Here is a 23,709-nt window from a genome sequence, read left to right as displayed (position 1 = left end):
AGAGCGGGGCCACGTGGTGGGTGGTGGTTAGAAAAGGCGGCAAAGAAGGAAGCAGCTTTTCAAACACACCGAGGGCCCAGCTAGCGCGTATTGGCAACGGTGTACAATGAAACGGCCCCCGAAGAAAGAAGGAAAGGAGACGAGATGCCGGGGGTAAATAATCGGTGACGCTTAATCCTGAAGGAACGCAGCGGGATATTTTTGGCGGGATCTCGTGGCCCGGACAGAAGGCGCAAGGACGGAGTAGGCGGGGAAGAGAAGATAAGACCCAGCTCGTGATTAATGGACCGGGGCTGCACCGGGAGAGAGAAAGAGAGCGAGAGAATGGAGCTTCTTGTTCGCGTTTCGTCGGCCAACACCGGCGACACGGAGGGCGGGTGCGTGGACCGTGGATCGTGGAAGTCGTCGGGAAACGCGGGGAGAGGGCGGCGTGGAGGGGAGGAAAAGCGAGCACGTGCTCGGACCGTGGGCCTCACGAAGGCAGCGCGAAAGCGGCCGAAAACGGACGAACCCCGTTTTGTCCGCGATCCCCTACCCTCCCGGCGAGCTCCCCAGTTGGGCCTTGCCGCGGTGGTGGGGGCCGCGCTACCCTCCGGAGCCCCCCACTCCCGACTGGAAAAGTCCGGCAAACCGGGAAGGTGCATTTCCCGCGACCCTCAGTCGCACCCACGCTCCTCCATCGTGACGTGCCTTTCACGACTTTTCTCTAGTGTCCTCCATTTTCCTCAGATGTCGCCGCGGTCTTGTGCTCGAGGAATTTTTCCCGCGTTTTTAGTACTAGCTGCTGTGTCGTGCCGTCCTGTGCGTCGTTCTCGCGTGTGTTTTCTTACGATGGACTTTATTTTACCTTCGTTTCTCTTATTTTCAACCAATACATACATCATGTGGAGAGTTCTAGGGAGATTTTTGGTAACTTTTCGCGGTGTCGCGTGCTCCGACTGGAGGGACTCGCGCTACGATTTCTCTCGAGTATTTCCTTCGGGTTTCCAATCGAATCAAGACCCACGGTGTCGTGCTGCAACACTCGGGAAACTCGGGAATCAGCGTTCGAGCGGTTTCGCGATACCGGCACCGCGAAAGTTGTGTTCGTGTAGATCGACGAAGCTGGTCGATGCTTATTACGTATTAATTTCGTTGGAATATATATATTTCGATCGTTTAACCTTAAAATTGAGAGGGAAAATCGTGGAAAATGTTCGATATTTCGCCAAACGGTGCATCGGGCCCAATCCCGGCGAAGCTTCTCGAAATTAACAAGGGACGTAATTATTTCCATCCCGTTGCACCTGTCCAGTTAAGCAGAGCGGGAATCCATGGTCGTTCCACTAATGACCAACCGGGTGATCCTCGTTCTTTACGTCCGTCCCGGGGCCGGAAAGGTGCGAGTTTTCCTAATCAGCAGGGGCGCCGGCTTGCGTCGCCTTTCTTCCCCATTCAGGTATCTCCACGAAAACGCCTGTCGGGGGAATAAAAACGGCCAAGGTCGAGAAAACCTGGAAGAATGGCTGACCCTCTGCCTTTCCCTCCTGTTTTTCTCGCTTTCGACGCACGAATGGCTGCCGGCTAGCCGCCGATCGTGAGTTGCAAAGAAACGATCGGATTCCTCCTCAGGACGCCGCCAGTTCCTTTCCACGTCTAGGGTAATCGATGCAACTTTCGTCCCCCTTTCCCTCCCCGTATTTGTCTCTTCTGTTTCTAATTGGAACTTTCCTTCCTCCTTTTTCTCCCTTTTACCATCTCTGAATATTCCACGACCGATTATCCGAGGTAAATCCTACCGATCTCGCCGATCCGATCGTATGGGGACCGATGAAAATAAATTTAATCGACATTTTTCGAGTAAGTTGACCTTCGTCTGTCACGGGACGAGGAAAAATCCCAATATTTTTGTCTGGTTTGCTTTTTATTATTATTTTTCGCGATCCAAAGTCGGTTGCGTGACTATGACTCTGGGTCCTATAGCATTGTCACGGTTTATCACAGAGATCTGACGCGAAATTCCCCGAAATTTGGAACCGGTCGGGGAACGAGAAGGAGGATAGAAAGGCGCGGAGGGAAAATTGAAACGATGGAAAAATCGGTTCGCTTTGGTTTCAGACGTGCAAATACGAACGGACCTGTTGGAGCAAATACCGGAAGCGGCGTCGATCTGCCACGAGTACCCGCACTTATTCGACAACGTCCTCCACGATTACCTGCTCAGCTTCATTATCACGTTTCTGCAAGAACGGGACAACCAGGTGAATATTTTGTCCACGTATCTGGCCACGTAGTCGGCCATCAAATTTCGCTAATCGACTCTCACCGCTGCTGACAAGTAGCGTCTGGTCTATGTTCCTCCGCCTACGAAAGGAATTACAGGCTCCATTGACGAATTCCTTTTTCCTTTTTCTCTGGTTGCTGGCCAGATACGAATGTCGGCCCAGACGGCGGTGTTGGCGCTGACCAAGAAGGGACTGCTCGACAACAACACGATCGAGACGATACTGTGCCCCCAAATAGAAATGCTCTGTAGGTCCGTCGATTTCATTAACTGTGGCGTCTCCGTAAGTTTCCATATGTTCTTTTTTCCGTTTTCTTCCTCCATTTTTCTCTAATTTCTTCTAACTTTCCACCGTCTCTGTATTCTTCTTTGCCCCGACCGATCGCGATGCTCCGTGGCCATCGGGCACACACCGGCACAGGGACCAAACGCTAAGCCTACCTAGCGATCAAACAGAGAGAGAGAGAGAGAGTTACTAGGAACGAGATATCCTAATCTCTGCCCAGTTTCGTGTACTCGTGTACTTTATCGCCTGTGTCGGTTGCGTTTTCGGGGGAGGATGACGAGCCCCGATGAGTACGAGCTCGGCACAGGGACCAAACGCTAAGCCTACCTAGCGATCAAACAGAGAGAGAGAGAGAGAGTTACTAGGAACGAGATATCCTAATCTCTGCCCAGTTTCGTGTACTCGTGTACTTTATCGCCTGTGTCGGTTGCGTTTTCGGGGGAGGATGACGATGAGTACGAGTCGAATGGAGAATGGTTGGAACGGTTGTCTCACCTTCTCCTGCTCTCCTGCTGCTTAACATTCCACGGCTGACCCCGTGCGGTTTAACGAGTTTTCTCATTTTAATGCGTCCAAACGAACCGCAGGTCGATCGTCGACGTGGTTTAATTAAAGAATACGTATGTAAAGAATTGCTCGCGGGTTCAAACGTGTGTGCATTGGAAGTACGGGAGCGTGGAGAAAACAAGGCGAGACGCGTCCCTCGCGCCTAGCATTCCTGATCCATTCGACTCGCCGGTTCGTTCGATATGCGAGGAGGAAGTGTAGCATGGCGATCGGGTGTAGTAGGTGTATATATCGAGGTGCACCGCGTTTATGGTCGTTGAATCCCTCGGACGGGCTCCGCCTGAAAGACATGGGTAGTGAGATGTTCTCACGCTTTCGCGTCTCACTATCTTGTCGTTCATCCGGCGTCCGTTCTTCTTCAGCAACGGCGTTCATCTGACGAGGGGCACAGAAGCGTCCCGAAAATTCCGCTGTCACGCGTGTGGCAAGATCCCGCAACGAGCCTAGGCGCGCTCGACGGACCAGGAGCAAGAAGAAAACGAAGAGCAGAGAAGAGAAGAGAAGAGGGTCCCTTCGACAGGGACATGCTTTTACCATCAAAGTTGGTTTGTCATAGAGATCGACTATCACAGCCAGCTTTGATGAGCAAAATCGTGTCTATCCTCTACGCGCGCGATTCGCCCAGCAGGAGAAAATCGAAGGGACAGGAGCGAAGAGGGAAGAAGAGCCTGGAGGAGAACAAGGCAAGGATGGAGAGACGTGGGAATAATTACCAGAGAGAAAGACAGAGAGCTGTGTATCTGGATAGAGGGATGACGGAAACGAGTGATCCGCGGGAGCAACACGCGATACGAAGGGGAGAGAGTGGAGAGAACGGGACACGAGCGTTGTATCGAGAACAGCACCGAGATGAATGAAGAGCGGGAACGACGCGAGTGGCCCCAGAAGATAGGCAACCACGGAGAGCACGAGAGCAACGCGATCCAATCGTCAAATTGGTTGTGGCGTGTTGCTTTTCTAGATTTCATATCACAGCCATTTTTGACGATTTGGATCGCCGTTTTTCGCAACGTCTGTCCACACACGCGCAGCTTTTAATCCATCGAGGTGGTGGTGTTTAGGCTGTCGCGTAAACGAGAATAGAGGGCTCGACGAGACGAGGATGAGATGTGGAAGAAATCGATGTATCGTACTTGTGCGAAAATGGCGCGGGTGCATCGCTCACAAAGTGGTTGTGATATGCTGATGCAAGCGTTCATATCACAGCCAGCTTTGATGAGCGCGGCGTCGCGTTTGGCCAACTGTTCTCGACAAAGACCCCCCCCCAACAGGCTCGTGTAACCTATTTCGCGTCGATCCCGATGCATCCTCTCTCTTCCTTAGTTGCGTTTGCGCTCGTAAATCCATTCCCGATCATCCTTCGCGCATCTTCTATGGCCGGTACACGCTCGTTTTCCCGCGAAATACAGCGTTCCATCGCGAAACATTTTCAAGAAAAACGTTTCCGATCGGCTACCCCGATACGGAGATCGAGTCCTCGCGCGCACAGTTTCAGTTTCCACTTTCGGGAAAGACTCCGCTACCCTTCCATAGTCCGCTTCCTCTCATGGATTCGCGGGATCCATGAAAGACGTGATCGCGTTTATTGAACGGCGCGATCTCGAGATGACTTCCTTATGCGTGACATCCCCGATGATTGTGCTGTAGGCCACGTTACTTTTTTTCTACCCTTCCTCCTTTGCTTTTCATCATTTCCTCCGTCTTTTTACCGATTTTCAACTCTAGCCATCGCCGTCAAAGTGTACATACATGCGTAATAAAGATCAGTATCGGTTTACCGTAAAATCAATCATCATTGACTGATTCCTGAAACACGTGCGCATATCATCGGACACAGTTTAATATTTACGACACGAGGTTATTATACTTGATGATCATCCTAGTTTGTAACGTACGGGGAACAAATAAAGCGTATATATATATGCCTTTACACGATCGTCGAATGACGACAGGATGATGATTCATCCCCCCTGTGTGTCCAATTCGTTTCATCATCGTCCAATGATCTTCTGATTCGCGCACATGCGGGCGCCACCAAGAAGATATGATATATGCTCGAGAATACGTTATGGATAATACTGAAGGGGGGTTTTCTCTATACTACGTTCGTCGTATATGTCGTCGGTTGGTCGTAAGTTATCCCCCCTCGATGTGGCGCAGTTGCGCTGCTAGAAGAGACGTGAAGGAAAAGGAAGGAGGTGCGTTTCGTCCTGGGCTCCTGCTAGCGTGGGCTCATATCAGTACGGCTACCTAGCCTTAGACGGGATACTATTGGAAGGTCTGGAAGTTATATATATGGGAAAGTGTAGGTTTTCCGGGAACTTGCCAAAAAGTCCTCGAAACTCCTTCGAGTAGGAAGCCATCTAGCGGCGAGCGTGAGAACGATGGTCCTTTGCGGTTCTACCGGGCAACGTACGATCCTATGGCTTATCTTGATCGTATCCGTGCGTTTCTTTTTCAGATGTTTAAGAAGCGCAAGTTCGACTGTTCCTCCCATCAGAGTGGTTGTGATGTGGTGACTTGGACTCGTATCACAGCCAGCTTTGATGAGCGGAACGGTGCGATTTATGTCTTCGTTCACTGCGATATTAAGCAATCCCATCGCGACGCTATCAGCAACATTTTAAACATCCTTTCTCCTTCTTTCTTTTTCTGAAATTATAAATTACGTCGACTCTGAACCGAGTTTAAACAGTTCGACGCCTATGCGCGTGATTGCGCGCGCGCATATCCCGTTGATTGTTTTCTTCAAATTCATTTTCATTGAGGATTATTCTTTCTGTTACATCACGTTTGCTTTACACTATGCAAGATCCGCTTGTGACCTGTAAGAAGTATATGGTTAATTGTGTCGATATTCACAGCTCATGTGCAAGTTAGCACCTTTCATCGGCGAAGACCTGGCGGAAAAGATTTTTCTGGATAAATACATTGCCCTCTGCGAGGTGTTTTACACGAGAAAAATCTGCGCCTCGCACTTCGGGGAGTTTTGCGCCGCTGTCAGGAGGAAAACCCTTTTTCGAAAATTGGTGGGTCCTTTACACGAATGCTTTTTACTTGCCGCTGTCACGATTTGGGAATAAAAAGAGAAAAGACGCGAAGGAAAAAATCACGTAGAATGACCGATTAACCACTTCGGTACGACGCTTGCCTACAGCCACATATGTTTTATGTTTTTATTACGATATTTCTAAATGTTCGCAGTTTTAATGCGGAATCAAAGTAAAAGTTCTTGATCGTTAACTATAGTCGACGCTCGTACCGAAGTGGTTAGCACTTTTTGACTGCCACGTTGGTCATATATGACCGGCCACGGTTTCTCCTGTGACGCCACGATGGTCATTGGTGACCGGAGCGCTTGAACTACTTGAACTACACTGAACAACATTGAACGAAAATTGGCAATTGGTGCATTTTGAATGTAACCGCTAATTAGAAGATACTTTGAAACAAAAAGTGCCCCATTGAACGATTAAAAATTTTTTATTAGCACATCAAAAAAGTATTAGAACAAATCTCGCATCTAGCGGTGCACTTCTGTGGCGTCGTGAGGGAAACATGTTATTTCGTCGTGGCAGTCAAAGGGTTAACCCCTTGCACTACGCTGAAGTGCGAGATAGCCGCGAGCCCATTCGAGATATTCATACTTAACCCTAGATTAAGACCACGAGTCAGACTCGGGATATTCATGTTTGGCCTGAAATGTCGACAACGTGTCAGACACGTGATATTCATGTTCGACCCGAAACGTCGATCACGAGTCAGACACGCGATATCCACGTTTGGGCATGAAATTGAACAACGAGCCCGACACGTGATAATCAAGTTTGGCCCAAAATTTTCATCGCGAGTCAGACTCGTGAAAAATAGCGCAAGGGGTTAGAATCGAGTTTGAACCTCTTCTAATTTCTTCTTCCTCTGTTGCAGTTCCCGTTATACATCGACCTGTGCTTCGATAAAGTGTGGGGCGTCCGGAAAGCGTGCGTGGACGTGATGATGTCAGTTTCATGCTGCATGACCCTTCAGCACCGTCGATTACTCTTGGCAGAGCTGCTGGCCGCGCATCTTAACGACGAGTCGAAATGGGTGCGAATGTCTGCCTTTCAAATTTTAGGACCATTTATATCTACGTTCGCGAAACAGTTTACCGAAGTAACTTATAATCATCACGGCGAACTAGTGTTTACCAGCCAACAAGATACCCGTTTCAGGTATAAAAAGCTAAAAGTTTCTTACCCTCTACTTGGCCGATTCTCTCGAGACTCGCATTGTAATTTCCATTTTATTTATTCCCCGCTATTTCTTCTACTTATATTTTATTTCTGCCCCGCTCTCGTACTCTTTTCGTTCCCAGATCGACTCTTGCCCCCGCTGTCACGTTTCCCCGTTCCTCCCCCCACCCCCGAAGCGGGAAAAATAAACATGTAAATCGTTGCCCGCTCTCTTGTTGCAGTATAAGGTATCTGTACGAGGGAATTTTCCCCGCGAAATGCACCATACAAAGTCACATGGTAGACACGGAGGATTATAATTCTAAGGATAACTTCGATTCATCTGTGATAATACAAAAGCCAATTTACGAAGATGACGACGAGGAGGACGAGTCCCAGGAGGATTACATTTTCACCATGAGAGCTTATAAGACGAAGGTATGACGCGTCCGTAAGTAACGAACAGGCGATCCGCGAGCTCATCTGCCTTTCTATTTCCTTCAAGATATTCATTAGCGTGACTCTCTTCCGTTCCCGAGATCATAAATGTAACGAGTTGCACGTAGGATTAACCGTTTGAGTCGCGCAGAGGCTTTTAACACTTTACCGACCGGTAGCCTGTTAATCGGCTTTTTGTTACCGACCGATAGCCTATTAATCGGCTTTTTGTTACCGACGCTTACCGACCGATTAATCGGTTGCCATGGCGATGAACGGTCATTATGATTATATGAACAGTAATTTGTTATTTAGTATTGAAGTACGTTGCTCAGTTGCGTCAGTTGCGTTGCTTTGTGAGCCTCCACATTTTTATATGGGGGGCACCAGGAAGAATCGGCGGCTGAGTGGCTGGTCGGATGTGCGTATGCTGTTGAATCGCTAGCGGTCGGTAAAGTGTTAAAAGAACGCGGTCGGTAAACCCCGAACAGCGCGATAGCGCTTGTCTTAATCGAGTGCGAAAAAGCCCAAACGGCGCGGTAGCGCTTGTTTAATTTTATGTCGAGAAATCTCAATCGGCATGATAGCGCTTGTTGGTGCTATGTGATAGTCAGTGAAAGCACCGTCAGTTGTCCATAGCTCTCGAAATGTACTGGGATTTTTCGACACAAAATCTGAAGAGCGCGATCCCACTGCTTGGGACTCAAACAGTTAAATCGAATGTTCGAACTTGTCTTCTCTGCTTCGTTTACCTATAGAAAAGAGAGAAGAAAACGCTTGTAAAGTTTCCAAGTTTACTGACTAATCGTTCCGTTTCTTTCAGATACAGTGGAAGCATTTGCAAAACGACGAGGACGATACGGAAAATTTTAATCCGTTCCTGTATTTCTACATATCACCAGACCTTCCACTGGACGAGGAGCTCGTGGAATCCGCCAAAAGGTCCGCTGCCGAAAGGTCCGGTGGCAGGAGATCCATCGTGCAGGACGATATAGATCAGAACCTGTTCACCAACACAACTGCATCCAGTAAAGCATCATCGTTGGACTATGTATTGAAAGGGAACAAATATCCGGCTAACAAATTCGAAGTAGTGAATTTCAATGACCAAGAGATCGTTCCGCAGCATCTGGTCGATTCGTTCTTATCGATGGCCGGTCCAGAAGAGTACTTCGACATGGGCACGGATCTTCCGCATTACTGTGCTTTCAGCTTTGCAGCTGTTGTACTCACGTTAGGGAGAGAAAATTGGCCGTATTTGAAGCCTGCCTATCAGTCTTTGGCGAGCGCTAATCAGTGGAAGGTGAGACGGACATTGGCCTCGAGTATTCACGAAATCGCCAATATTCTCGGGGAAGAACTCACTGCCACTGATCTCGTTCCGATCTACGATGGATTCATCAAGGACCTGGACGAGGTCAGGATAGGTGTACTCAAGCATCTAGCGACATTTCTGAAGATGCTCAGACCGGAGGATCAGCGTCAGTATTTACCGAGGCTTAAAGAATTCCTCACCACCGATACCGAATCCAACTGGAGATTTCGAGAGGAGTTGGCCACTCAGCTGTTGGAAATTGTGAACCTCTTCAGTCCTGCAGACGTAGAACGGCACATTGTGTCTTTGTCCCTTGATCTGCTGAACGACAAAGTCGCTGCTGTGAGGCACGTTGCGCTTTCTTTGGTACGACCTCGCTCGTTCGCCATTTTCTATGTTCAAGAAAAGATTAGGGGCGTCTATTCTAACGTTACTGATGTTTATGTCATTGTTTATCTAGACACTTTTACCTTGCTTTGCGTTGGATTTATGTTACGAAGTAGTAGAACATAAAGAATTGATGTTTATTCCTTGGTATTTTATTAAATGTTTTAAAAAATGTATTTGAGGTGGTAACGTTAGGTGGACATATAGCGTAACATTGATATGAAGTGTGTTTAATACTTTTGTCTCCGATATCTACACAGGTGACGCAGATAGTAGCTCACCTTTCTGTCAACGAATGCCTGGTCACAGCGCTGTTTCAAGAGCTTAGATTTTTCCTTGGTTTGTACGCGAAGAAATGGGTTAGAAGACAGACGTTCGCCCTCGTGTGCGCGAAATTAATATCCAGTAACGCCATCAGCGGTGACAGGTTTTCGCAGGAAATGTTACCTAGTTTGTTAAAGTTATCTTCGGACAAAGTACCAAACGTGAGACTAGCTGTAGCGAGGACCTTGTCGAAAAATGTTATTCCTATGGGTTGTAAGTATTTTATATATAATGTCTTTTATGTAGACAATTAGGTTGCAGGGAAAGTATACTCACGAGTATTTCGATTTTTAGCAGAGTGGTTGGGAGTTGAACGGGCACAAGAAGTGGAGAGGAAGCTCAGACAAATGAGATCAGATCCAGACAGAGACGTCCGAGTGCTAGCCGGTGGCGAGGAAAATTCTGTATTAGATATACATGTCGCAAACGAAAACTAAATAATCGAGAAACATAATGTTTTAACGAACTGAAGCACCGTGAAGATCAACTTCTTATTATTTCCTGCCATACGAATCAATTTTATACTGGGACCGCCAAAAGAGGAAATAAGAGAAAGGATGCAGTATGAGTGTTTTATGTGAATTATCTTTGTAAATGTAAGAAGAAAGAATGGAAAATTCAACAACTCAATTATGTCGAGATGAAGAGTTACTTCAAAGAATATTCTGGTGTATCTATGATGTAAAAATAAGCTCAAGTTTTACACAAACAAAGGAACAAAATATGATGAACCATTTAGTGCAGTCAAGATAGAAAAAGTGCAACTTAGGGTTGTCGTTACGACCAAGGGATCGATGGTTTTCGCGCCCTTCTAGATTAAGACAGATTATAAGTATCGATGGTTAAAAGACATTACGCAGTTATATAAGAGTGTGTATGCGTGTTTAAAAGGAAGTGATCGTGCACTGCCACTCTAAAGTATTAAGACACTTGTTTAATTGTACTAAATTCCCGAGGAAAAGCCATGAAGTTATCGATGAATTTCGTTAAATTTTATGTACCATATTTTGTACCGTATCAGAGAATATATTTTACTAATAATTCATTAAATATCTCACCAATAATAATAAAAAGTAATTATATCTTCTTTCTATGTATATATCCACCGCGTACTCTTATAACTGCGTCTACAAATTTCACATTCTGACTATTAACTTTTTTATTGTTCCAGAATTAATATTTATATACTTTCCGTTTGTACATGTCACATGTAAATGTTTTTTTCGACTTGAAATACTTATTTCGGAATTGTACGTACAAGTTTAATCTCATAATTTTTCTATATATTCAGTTGAACTCGTATATAATCGAAGATGACCATATCGTTGCGTTAACATCAAATCTCTGCTGTAAGTAATTTTACATATTTTAGCAATACGTTTAGGATTGTTGTCGTGTACAGATAGAAAATTAATCCGCTCTGAGAAAAATGGTGTTGTCGTGCAGGATGTTTTAATACCTTTTTGTACTTAAAATTTTTCATTGTATTAATAATCGTACGAGTCTAAACCGTAACTGACCTTTATATTTAACAGTGGGGCATTTCGTAATTGTTATCCAATTTCTCTCTAACTTTTCAATGAACATAAACTTATGTTCTTGTTATCATCTTTCTACATGCAAGTTCTTCTCATAACAAATTGTCTTATGTTATAATTGTCAGATTTCATAATTTCTTTTCTTTTCTTTAATACAAAATATTCTTCTGTTTACAATCTTGCTATTTGAGAATTTTCTCTCTAACTTTTCAATGAACATAAACTTATGTTCTTGTTATCATCTTTCTACATGCAAGTTCCTCTCATAACAAATTGTCTTATGTTATAATTGTCAGATTTCATAATTTCTTACAAAATATTCTTCTGTTTACAATCTTGCTATTTGAGAATGTATGTCGATATTCAGTTCTTTTCTTTTCGTAATCCTCATAATCTTTAGAATATTAAAATAGAATTGGTTTCGATAGAACAGTAGAATGGCCCTGCATTCTCATCTGAAATTGCCACTCATTGGGTCATGATTCTAAACATTTATGTGAAACTGGAAGAAAGAATCAGCAGCACGTACAGACACAACGAATGAATTGTTTAAGGAATTAAAATGATTCATTAAATATGCACCATTAATAGAATTTTTCACTGAACGTTGTTTAACAATAATAATTCCCATATATTACAGGTTCATTGAAATAGGCATGTGTCTTGATACTTTAGCGCTGCAGTGTATGCGTGGTTTAGTATTCGCGAGTATGTATGTGTTTACTATTGTGATTAATTTGTATCTGTAAGTAGTCCCTTGGACAAGCCGGATATTACTAATTAGAGATGTAGCAGCGTCGAGATCTCTTGTTCTTTGGTAAGCAGTCATAGCATGTTTTCTTCAGCGTTACAATAATTGTTATCGTTTTTTCTTGAATGTTAACCAAGATTTTTTTGAACAGATACAAAATATTTCATAGTCGTTCCTACGAGCATCATGTTACTTGGTAATTTCATACGTGTTGGTAGGCTCAAGTTTTCGTGCTATGACTTGTAAACTTTGTTTATTAACATCATCGGTAAATACTCTTATGTCGAGCAAACATAGTGTGAGAACTTTGTGGCTGAAAAAAGCATAAGAAAGAAGAAAGAAACTTATACTGCACGATACTAAGTTTAATCATGAATCGTGTGATGTTACTATAATGTCGGCCCTCGATATTATTACCGGATGGGAGCATGCGAGTGTGAAGAATAACGAATCTCTCGCACGTAGCGACATCTACAACGCGCATGTGCCCACTCAACGATTAGGAGAAAATGTTACCATTCATGCATAGACTCTTAGAAGGAGAATCTTCTCAAGGACTTTGCATGTTGCAAAATTAAAGAATAGAGAGCTGTTACTATATCCAAAGTGTTACTATTTCTTTTACATTGTTATTATTTCGTCCCAGTTTCATCGAATTAACAGGATGTGAAATTGCAGAATCGACCGAATACACGAAATGATCATGGGCAGAGTTTTATGGGCACCTATATGAGCACCCATGCGACAGTTAATGTCCGACATCTGATCGAACACAGCAGCTGAAGAAAATATCATGGCCTTATAAACTAAGCTTGTTGGTTACTCTTAATAATATTGCCTTGGGATGTCGAATCAATGTCTGCAATACACACACGGTAACAAGGACAGTCAGTGCAGATATCCACATCTGGAATGGTGAAACTAACGTCAATCTCGATCAATTACCAGTTAATTTCAAGTTATTCATTTCTATATACACTACAAGCGTAGACAGGACTATGACTAGAATCTGTTGGATAACTATGGATTCGTGTAGTCGATAAAATAATAGTCGTGTTTGATTCGTATAACCAATGCGGTGTGTTGTTGGTATTAAACGAATATTTCTTGTAATTATAAAGTGGCCCTGTCGTTGGTCATTCCACCGTTATTTTCTACTGTCGTAACTTGAATAGCATGAGCAAATAGTCCTCCTGAATGATTTAGAGTGAGTGCCAATGAACCATTGTTACTCTGAACTAAGTACTCGTGTGCGAGAAAACAAATAAAAATTTGTAAATCCTAGCGTTTTGCGAATAAGAAAATAAATTGTAATGATTACTTAAATATTTCTCTTATATTTAGCATTAAAATAAACGTACAAATAGGAAAATAACGAATTGAAAGAAATAGTAACATTTAAAGAAATGGTAACACTAAGAAAGTTACTAACAATAAGAAAGATTATAACGATATAGTAACACGAGAGAAATAATAACGCCAAATATATAATATTGCTCTTGTTTCTTAAATTTCAGACTTGCAACGTTCCTGCTGGAACTCTCTTTCATATCGATTTTTATAGGGGCCTTGATGTTAGGGAATTGCAGCAGTAGTTAAATGAAACCAACATTTTCACGTGATCACTGGGTAACGTAAGCGTTACACAAGCATATTATCGAGAGCCAAGGTTGCATCAATTCATCTATTCTGAATTTCTTTGGAGTTAATAGAAGCGCGTGAAAGGGACCCAAAAGACGTAAAAGTACATAGTTTGTCTTAACAGTTTGGAGATTTACATTCACTGTGTTAGGCAGTAGAGAAATACTGTCACTAGTCACATTGTTTACAGATTTAGATCATTCTAAGAATATGAAGAAATGCATCATCGAGCTCCATGTTGCCTCTGATGTACAAACTTCATCCTTAGACCGAATGTAGCATGACGATACCATTGATGATAACTATAATTCTAGACTTTGTAACCCTCAGGGTAATGTAGATTCCTATGATTCTGATATTGACTAAACCGAAGGTAACAATAGCGGTTTGTATCTTATTTTCTTTGATTTTGACTCTCATTACAATTCAAGATGATGTCATTTCATTGTAAGATTATTAGACCAGTGTTCACATCTCATCTTTCTTATTCTAAATTGACTATTTCTTTTCTATTTGGCCTTAGTATATTTTTAATTGGAAAGATAGTATATTCGTTGAGTTTTCTTAAATCTTTCAAAGAATTCCGCCAGTTGCTAAAATTTGTGGATCGATAAACATTAATCTACATCAATTATTTTCGATCATTCTTTTCTTTATCATCGAATAATGCAATTAACTTCCGTGATGTATATAGGAATATTGGAAAATATTCGTATATAATATATAGAAAATCCTAATAGTAATCCTATAGTAATATAGGGAAATTTGATTAGTTTACCGTCCTATGGCATCAGTCGTAATATTGAATCATAAACACGAAGTCTAGATGTAAAGTTAACCTCGAATCATACGAGAAACAGCTCGCGCCACATAGCGACGCGCGGGGGCAATTAAAAGTGAGTAGTTCTTAAACTGATCATAATGGGACATAGTAACATTTCAACGTATGGGCATTCTATCACGCGCTTCTGCAAGGTGGATTTTATGGTTGCCGTGAGTAAATCGCTCGTATTAAAGTTTGTTCAGTTTAAATGATATAATTCTGTTGCCTCGTCGAAAGACACGTGCAAACTTTAGTCTTCGTTCCATCGTTCTCATATCAGAGCGCAATCGCGAAATAAGATCATTTGTGAAATTGTTTATGGTACAGTTGTCGATACGTTGAATATTCGGGTGATCGCAATTGAGATTGCAATAGATCTACAATGCTGTAAATTGATGATTAACAGCAACTAATAAGATTTTAGTTGCAAGTCCGCGATACTTGCATTTGCCGTAGTGTCCAATCAGACGTCGAGTATTAGACGCCATGTTGGTCAAAAGACTTATGACCGTCCCATGTATTGCGTCGATTCTACAGTTTCCTATCTTGCCGATTCGATGCATGCGGGACGTGACAGTTACTGTGATCTTTGTCTACGCGTGATCACGCAGACGAATGTATACTGTTTTATTGTAGATAAGTAAACGTTAATCATGTATGTACAGATTTTTACTAAGCACCCCATCCTTCCCTCCCCTCGTATTAAATTAAGGAATTACAATTTACATCGGAAAATGAATGCTGTTGAGTAAACGACATGTACGATAGTAGATTTAACAAATGTAAAAAGATGTGTGTACCGTAGACAAAAGAATACAAAGTGATTTGATAAATTAAATGATTGTACATTTACGAAACGACCATTGTGTGTAGCCACCTCCATGTGGTGAGACCTGGTAATTAGTATCGTTTTTCAAAGAACAATCTTTGGGATACAATACCAAGCTAAGAGCTACGCACCAAAGTTGAAATATTAGTTATAAGCTAGTTATAAATTAATTATAAATTAATCATTAATTAGTTATAATTTAATTATAAGTTAGTCATTAATTAGTTATAAGTTAATTATAAGTTAGACATTATTTAGTTATAAGTTAATTATAGATTATACATAACTCAGCAGTGATTTAGTAATAAGTTTAAGATATGTCCTATATCTTGTAAATTTTCAATGTTCTCTTTGTACTTTGAAAATAAAGAGTGGGCAATATCTGTGGAAGTAATATGTAAATTATGACAAGTTATGTAAAGGGGCTAAGGTAAGTAACGAAGCAACGAAGTAATGTAAGTATGGTAAGTATAGTAAAATAATTAAAATCTCCTGCAACGAATAGCCTATATGTAGTATGTATATTCATGCAAACGCCGCGAAATTTGCCTCTACATAATTCTTGGAATTAACTTGACGAGCAACCTCCTTTCATCTCATGTTACCCTAATACAAAATCGCGAAATCGGCCGAAAAATTCTCGCCTGGGCGACAAAGATATTGTTCGAGAATTCTTGGAACTGTCTCGACGAGCGACCTCCTATCATGTCATACTCTCCTGATACAAAATCATGAAATCGTCCGAAAAATTCTCTCCAGGGCGACAAAAGTATTGTCCGAGAATTCTTGGAAATGACGTCATTTCTTGGAACTGCCTCGACGAGCGACCTCCTATCATGTCATATTCTCCTGATACAAAATAGCGAAACATGCCGAAAAATTCTCGCATGGGCAACAACAGTATTGTCCGAGAATTCTTGGAAATGACGTAATTTCTTGGAAATGGATCGACGAGCGACCTCCTGTCATATTATGTTCTCCTGGTACAAAATCGTCAAATTGACCAAAGGTTTCTCGCTCGGGCGACAAATGTCTTGTCCGATAAATTCTTGGAAATGGCGTCATTTCTTGGAAGTGGCTCGACGAGCGACCTCCTGTCATATTATGTTCTCCTGATACAAAATCGTCAAATTGACCAAAGGTTTCTCGCTCGGGCGACAAATGTCTTGTCCGATAAATTCTTGGAAATGGCGTCATTTCCAGGAACTCCGCCGGTATCGAATTCCTCTCATGTTATGTGTTCTTAATACAAGATTCTAGACATGTTAATCACCGCCAACTATGATTTTAGACTGGAAGCTTGTGTGACAGTCCAAAATCATAGATGGCGCTGGCCGATGTAATTTGAATTTTCATTGGAAAATTAACAAATTACTCAATTTCTGCGATTAATTTATGAACTTTTATGCTTGCATCGTAAAGGCATGTCCTTTTTGAACTTTCTAATATAACTTTTGATATTAATTTCTTCCTGATTAATTAATTACGAATAATTATTCCTCTGACTGTTCGAACTGATGTCGGAAATGATGTCGGCTTTTCATTAATTACTGTTTTTTATGCAATTAATTTATGAATTACATGGATACATAATAAAAACAATATTCTTGGGAATGTTCTTATGTCATTTTTGTACGTATTTTACTTCTGGTTTTGTTCATAATTAATTATTTTAACAGACATACGTGCCGATCGCCGTTGTCAAGTACCGTGTGCCGCCAAGTAATTAATTATAACAAATTAATTAGCACCAAATTATGTGCGAAAATTACATAAGAATGTTGCCGAAAGATCCAGCTTTGCGATGCAGTTATAAAAGTTCATAAATTAGTCGCAGAAATCGTGTAACTTATTAATTTTCCAAGTGCCGTTGTGGCTTGATTCGGCAGTGAAAAATTAACAATTTATTCCATTTCTGTTAACAATTTATGAACTTTTATAAGTGCATCCCAAAGCTAGAACTATAGACAACAATCTTAGACAAGTTTCGTTCAAAATTTGAAGGTAATTAGTTTGCTATAAATAATTATTTGAAGGCGGTCGTGATCTGCCTATAACGAGCGGAATGGTTTTTTGATAAAGTATTTAATTCTAAACAAAACTAGAAGTAAAATACGAACATAAATTATATGGGATATTCTCAAGGATGTTGTCTTTATAATGTGTATACTTACTTCATAAATTAACATCACAGAAGATAGTAGTTAATGACAAACTGTTGGTATCTTCACAGACCTGCAACGAATGACGTCAATTAAAAGAATTTTTGCGGATAGTGCTTTTACAATTTTACTTACCTCACTTACCTTAATTCTTCTTTATTTCCATATTACTTCAGCAGATATTGACCACTCTTAATTTTCAACGTTCAAAGAGAACATTGAAAATTTACAAGAGATGGGAAATATCTTAAACTTTGTGCGTAGCTCTTAGCTTGGTATCGTTTCCCAAAGATTTTTCTTTGAAAAACGATACCAATTACCAGGTCTCACCACGTGGAGAACTACGCACAAAGCTTAAGCTATATCCTACCTCTTGTGAATTTTCGAAACTTCGGTTGAACATTCGATGATTTTTGAGGCTGTGAGAGATAAGTGAACGGAATTTTTGTGAATGACGTCAATCAAATACAATTATAGTTCATACAAATGAATAAATAATCAAATTTCTTATTAATAACAAATTGTTCCAAGCGTAAATTTATAATAAATGTAAAAGAATTAATAAATCTTTGGTTATCACTTGAAAAATATCATACCAATGTATAAATGAACCTATAATTTGCAAAAATGTAAAAATTATTGCACTTATTTTTAATAACAAATGGGTCACAATGTAAATTTATAATACAAGTGGAAAAATTACCTAATTATAAGCTATTACTGGTATATGTAATGTATTTGCATCAAAATGTATCTATAATTAGCAAAAAGTTAATAAATTACTACATTTATTGTTAATAACAAATATTTTGCAACGTATATTAACGATAAAAGTAAAAAAAGTTAATAAATTATTAGCTACTACTTAAACAAACAACGTATTTGTATTAAAATGTATTCATAACTTACAAAAAGCTAATAAATTAATAAATATATTGTTAATAACAAATTAAAATCATTGATAACAAATAGTTTGCAAAGTATATTAACGATAAAAGTCAAAAAAGTTAATAAATTGTGAGTTATTACAGCGAAAAAGTAACTTTTAAAGGAATCGGTAAAGTTCGGAAATTTTCGCCGATCTTCGGCCGGCCGGCCACCGCTATATAAGGGACCCGCGTGAAGGCTCGAGCCATTTGTCGGTTCGACTTCGGGCGGTGCGCGTTAATATTTTTTCTTTTTGTTTCAGGTTTTAATTATCTTTCTTCTTTCAGATTCTATTTCTATTATTCTAGGTTTCATTGTTCGTGCATTCGAGTGTTTTGTACAATATGCGAATGCTTCGTCGTTGGTTCATTTGTATATCATCGTTGGCTAGATCAATGGCTGTTCAGTGGCCATTGTCCACTCTCTTAAATAATTTAACAATAATTTCTTCTTTCAGGTACTAATTATTTTTTGTTTCAGGTTTTAATTATCTATCTTCTTTCAGATTCTATTTCTTTTATTCTAGATTTCATTGTTTGTGCATTCGAGTATTTTGTACAATATTCGAATGCTTCATCGTTGATTTATTTGTATATCATCGTTGGCTAGATCAATGGCTATCCAGTGGCCTTTGTCCACTCTCTTAAATAATTTAACGATAATTTCTTCTTTCAGGTTCTAATTATTTTTCTCCTTCTGGATTTTATTTCTTTCATTCTATTTGTCTCTTTGTTTCAGCATTCGAGTATTTCGTACAATATTCGAATGCCTCGTCGTTGGTTTTTACTTATGTCTCATCGTTGGCTAAATCTTTCCATTCGCAAATTTTACGACTTCCGTTCGATTTGTTTTCGTTAGAGCGTTCGAGTATTTCGTATAATACTCGAGCGCTTCCTCGTTGGTATGTTTATATCTCACCGTTGGAATGTTTCTGTCTCTTAGTTATGTTGTTCAGGTCTCGTCGTTGGCTTGCTCGTTCCATTTGGTTATTAGCCTTGACGGTTTCCTCGTACTAATCCCTTTCCTTTCAGCTACATATTAACAATAATATATTCTGTTTTAGCTTTTAGGTTTCTCAAGATTCTGTTTGCGACACATCAATGAACGATGCGTGCGTTTACTTTTAAGTAATCATAAGATAGATCCATAGACTAAGTATCATGTGCGCGCTATCTGTACAAAGGTAAGCTACCTAACTTGGAGCGAAATTTATAAATTCTCTATCATTTTCTTATCCCCCTCGTTTAGCAAATAGAACATAATTGTTCTCGCGATAATCGCGATCGTTCGTAAGTACCGACTAGCCTACGCGACGTGCTCTCGTGTACTCGATAAGTACATGCTTCGTAAGTCATCCTCACGACTCGTCTCCGACACTCATTTCCAGTCACTGTCAATCTCGTCATGCATCGGGTTCCAGGGTGACCCCCTCGGATCAGTGCGTCTTCTGACCTCGACGGGGCGGTCCGCTGCCTAAGTCGTACGCGACTGGGGCTCGGGCACATGCTGGCTGACGGACTAGTACCATCTACGGTTAGACCACAGGGATGATTAAGTTCTACCCCGTGTGGCTGGGATGCGAAGTGTCTGTCTTGGCCGGCAACCGCCCAGCAGGGCCCTCGCGTTGACACTAGAAGTTTCATTGGTTCAGGGACTATCCTTGGTCCACGTGTAAGTCTTGGCGAGTGCGACAGTGACTGGAATTGAGCTAGGCCCGATCGGGAGGGTGCCGAGGTATGAAGTTATCTCTGTACACGGGAGTACATCGCCTAGGCTAGTCGGTCTTTCGAATAATCGCGAACTCGTTCGGGCGCGTCGCGATTTTCTATTAGCTCGCGTGTTTGATATTTCATTCCCTATTTTTATGGGAACTTGAAAATATCTTAGCGTTGCGACAGTAGAGTTTCAGTATACCGAATCGAAGTTCCCTTTGTAAGACACGAAATAAAATAATGTGTCGTTAGAGTCACTTTAACTTAATTCGCTCCAAGTTAGATTAGGGTACCTTTGATACAGGTAGTACCAGCAGGCTGTGCCACTAGGGCGCATGTCGGGTCTCGATGCGTAGCCACCTCCACGTGGTGAGACCTGGTAATTGGTATCGTTTCCCAAAAAAACAATTTCTTGTGGAACGATACCAAGCTAAGAGCTACGCGCAAAGTTTAAGATATGTTGTATCTGTTGTAAACTTTCAGTATACCTTTTGAACTGTTAACATAAAGGGTGAGGTGTATTCGCTGGAGTAATATGTAAATGAAGAAGATTTAAGGTAAGTGAGGTAAGTAAAATTGTAAAAGCACTATCCGCAAAAATTCTTTTAATTGACGTCATTCGTTGCAGGTCTGTGAAGATACCAACAGTTTGTCATTAACTACTATCTTCTGTGATGTTAATTTATGAAGTAAGTATACACATTATAAAGACAACATCCTTGAGAATATCCCATATAATTTATGTTCGTATTTTACTTCTAGTTTTGTTTAGAATTAAATACTTTATCAAAAAACCATTCCGCTCGTTATAGGCAGATCACGACCGCCTTCAAATAATTATTTATAGCAAACTAATTACCTTCAAATTTTGAACGAAACTTGTCTAAGATTGTTGACTATAGTTCTAGCTTTGGGATGCACTTATAAAAGTTCATAAATTGTTAACAGAAATGGAGTAAATTGTTAATTTTTCACTGCCGAATCAAGCCACAACGGCACTTGGAAAATTAATAAGTTACACGATTTCTGCGACTAATTTATGAACTTTTATAACTGCATCGCAAAGCTGGATCTTTCGGCAACATTCTTATGTAATTTTCGCACATAATTTGGTGCTAATTAGTTTGTTATAATTAATTACTTGGCGGCACACGGTACTTGACAACGGCGATCGGCACGTATGTCTGTTAAAATAATTAATTATGAACAAAACCAGAAGTAAAATACGTACAAAAATGACATAAGAACATTCCCAAGAATATTGTTTTTATTATGTATCCATGTAATTCATAAATTAATTGCATAAAAAACAGTAATTAATGAAAAGCCGACATCATTTCCGACATCAGTTCGAACAGTCAGAGGAATAATTATTCGTAATTAATTAATCAGGAAGAAATTAATATCAAAAGTTATATTAGAAAGTTCATAAAGGACATGCCTTTACGATGCAAGCATAAAAGTTCATAAATTAATCGCAGAAATTGAGTAATTTGTTAATTTTCCAATGAAAATTCAAATTACATCGGCCAGCGCCATCTATGATTTTGGACTGTCACACAAGCTTCCAGTCTAAAATCATAGTTGGCGGTGATTAACATGTCTAGAATCTTGTATTAAGAACACATAACATGAGAGGAATTCGATACCGGCGGAGTTCCTGGAAATGACGCCATTTCCAAGAATTTATCGGACAAGACATTTGTCGCCCGAGCGAGAAACCTTTGGTCAATTTGACGATTTTGTATCAGGAGAACATAATATGACAGGAGGTCGCTCGTCGAGCCACTTCCAAGAAATGACGCCATTTCCATGAATTCTCGGTCAATACTTTTGCGGCCTACACGGACAATATTTTTACCGTTTTTGGTCAATACCTTTACCGCCTCGGTGGACAAAACTTTTGCCGTTTTTGGTCAATACTTTTACCGCCTCGGTGGACAAAACTTTTGCCGTTCTTGGTCAATACTTTTGCCGTCTCGGTGGACAAAACTTTTGCCGTTTTTGGTCAATACTTTTGCCACCTCGGTGGACAATACTTTTGCCGGTTTTTGGTCAATACTTTCGCCGTCTCGGTGGACAATACATTCGCGGTCTCGAAGAAAAATTTTTGGCCGATTCACCACTTTGTATCAGGATAACATGACATGATAGGAGGTCGCTCGTCGAGACAGTTCCAAGAAATGACGTCATTTCCAAGAATTCTCCGACAATACTGTTGTCGCCCTAACGAGAATTTTTCGGCCAATTTCATGATTTTGTATCAGGAGAATATGACATGATAGGAGGTCGCTCGTCGAGACAGTTCCAAGACATGACGTCATTTCCAAGAATTCTCGAACGATACTTTTGTCGCCCTGGCGAGAATTTTTTGGCCGATTCCGCGACTTTGTATCAGGATAACATGACATGATAGGAGGTCGCTCGTCGAGACAGTTCCAAGAAATGACGTCATTTCCAAGAATTCCCAGACAATACTTTTGCGGCTTTAGCGAGAATTTTTCGGCCGATTTTGCAACTTTGTACTAGGATAACAGAATATAATAGGAGGTCTCTCGCCGACCGATTCCAAGAAATGACGTCACTTCCTAGAATTCTATCGAGGCATATTTCGCAGCGTTTGCATGAATGTACATACTATAGATAGACTACTTACCTTACTTACCTTATTTTCGTTACTTACCTTACTTCCCATAGCTTTTTCTTCTTTCTTCTTTTTTCACATATTATCGTAACAGATATTGCACTCTCTTAATTTTCAAAGTTCGAAGAGAACAATGTGAATTTACAAGAGATAGGAAATATCTTAAACTTTGCGCGTAGCTCTTAGCTTGGTATCGTTCCACAAAAAATTGTTTTTTTGGGAAACGATACCAATTACCAGGTCTCACCACGAGGAGGTGGCTACGCATCGAGACCCGACATGTGCCCTAGTGGCACAGCCTACTGGTGCTATTCGTATCAAAGGTAGCCTGATCTAACTTGGAGCGAATTAAGTTAAAGTGACTCTAATGACACATTATTTTATTTCGTGTCTTACAAAGGGAACTTCGATTCGGTATACTGAAACTCTACTGTCGCAACGCTAAGATATATTCAAGTTCCCATAAAAATAGGAAATGAAATATCAAACACGCGAGCTAATAGAAAATCGCGACGCGCCCGAACGAGTTCGCGATTATTCGAAAGACCGACTAGCCTAGGCGATGTACTCCCGTGTACAGAGATAACTTCATACCTCGGCACCCTCCCGATCGGGCCTAGCTCAATTCCAGTCACTGTCGCACTCGCCAAGACTTACACGTGGACCAAGGATAGTCCCTGAACCAATGAAACTTCTAGTGTCAACAGGAGGGCCCAGCTGGGCGGTTGCCGGCCAAGACAGACACTTCGCATCCCAGCCACACGGGGTAGAACTTAATCATCCCTGTGGTCTAACCGTAGATGGTACTAGTCCGTCAGCCAGCATGTGCCCGAGCCCAAGTCGCGTACGACTTAGGCAGCGGACCGCCCCGTCGAGGTCAGAAGACGCACT

At 41.2% G+C, this 23,709-nt stretch overlaps 1 protein-coding gene across 3 annotated transcripts in view; it reads left to right on the top strand.

The window, feature by feature from the left end:
* Window positions 1-10,895, top strand: part of LOC108553478 (serine/threonine-protein phosphatase 4 regulatory subunit 1) — a 145,947-nt gene extending 135,052 nt beyond the window's left edge. For all 3 annotated transcript variants that reach the window (XM_017908380.1, XM_017908382.1, XM_017908383.1), the window contains 8 exons: window positions 2,098-2,240; window positions 2,409-2,546; window positions 5,981-6,145; window positions 7,044-7,327; window positions 7,570-7,765; window positions 8,589-9,446; window positions 9,728-10,004; window positions 10,086-10,895. In XM_017908380.1, coding sequence (XP_017763869.1) covers window positions 2,098-2,240; window positions 2,409-2,546; window positions 5,981-6,145; window positions 7,044-7,327; window positions 7,570-7,765; window positions 8,589-9,446; window positions 9,728-10,004; window positions 10,086-10,228 — 2,204 coding nt within the window. In that variant the 3' untranslated portion in view covers window positions 10,229-10,895. The remainder of the gene's footprint in view (window positions 1-2,097; window positions 2,241-2,408; window positions 2,547-5,980; window positions 6,146-7,043; window positions 7,328-7,569; window positions 7,766-8,588; window positions 9,447-9,727; window positions 10,005-10,085) is intronic.
* Window positions 10,896-23,709: the final 12,814 nt, after the last annotated feature.

This window comes from Eufriesea mexicana, unplaced genomic scaffold (genome assembly GCF_001483705.2).
Source record: "Eufriesea mexicana isolate 0111107269 unplaced genomic scaffold, ASM148370v2 scaffold10591, whole genome shotgun sequence".
Taxonomy (NCBI): domain Eukaryota; kingdom Metazoa; phylum Arthropoda; class Insecta; order Hymenoptera; family Apidae; genus Eufriesea; species Eufriesea mexicana.
The sequence above is the reverse complement of the archived record's forward strand: the minus strand, read 5'-3'. Positions and strand labels throughout refer to the sequence as shown.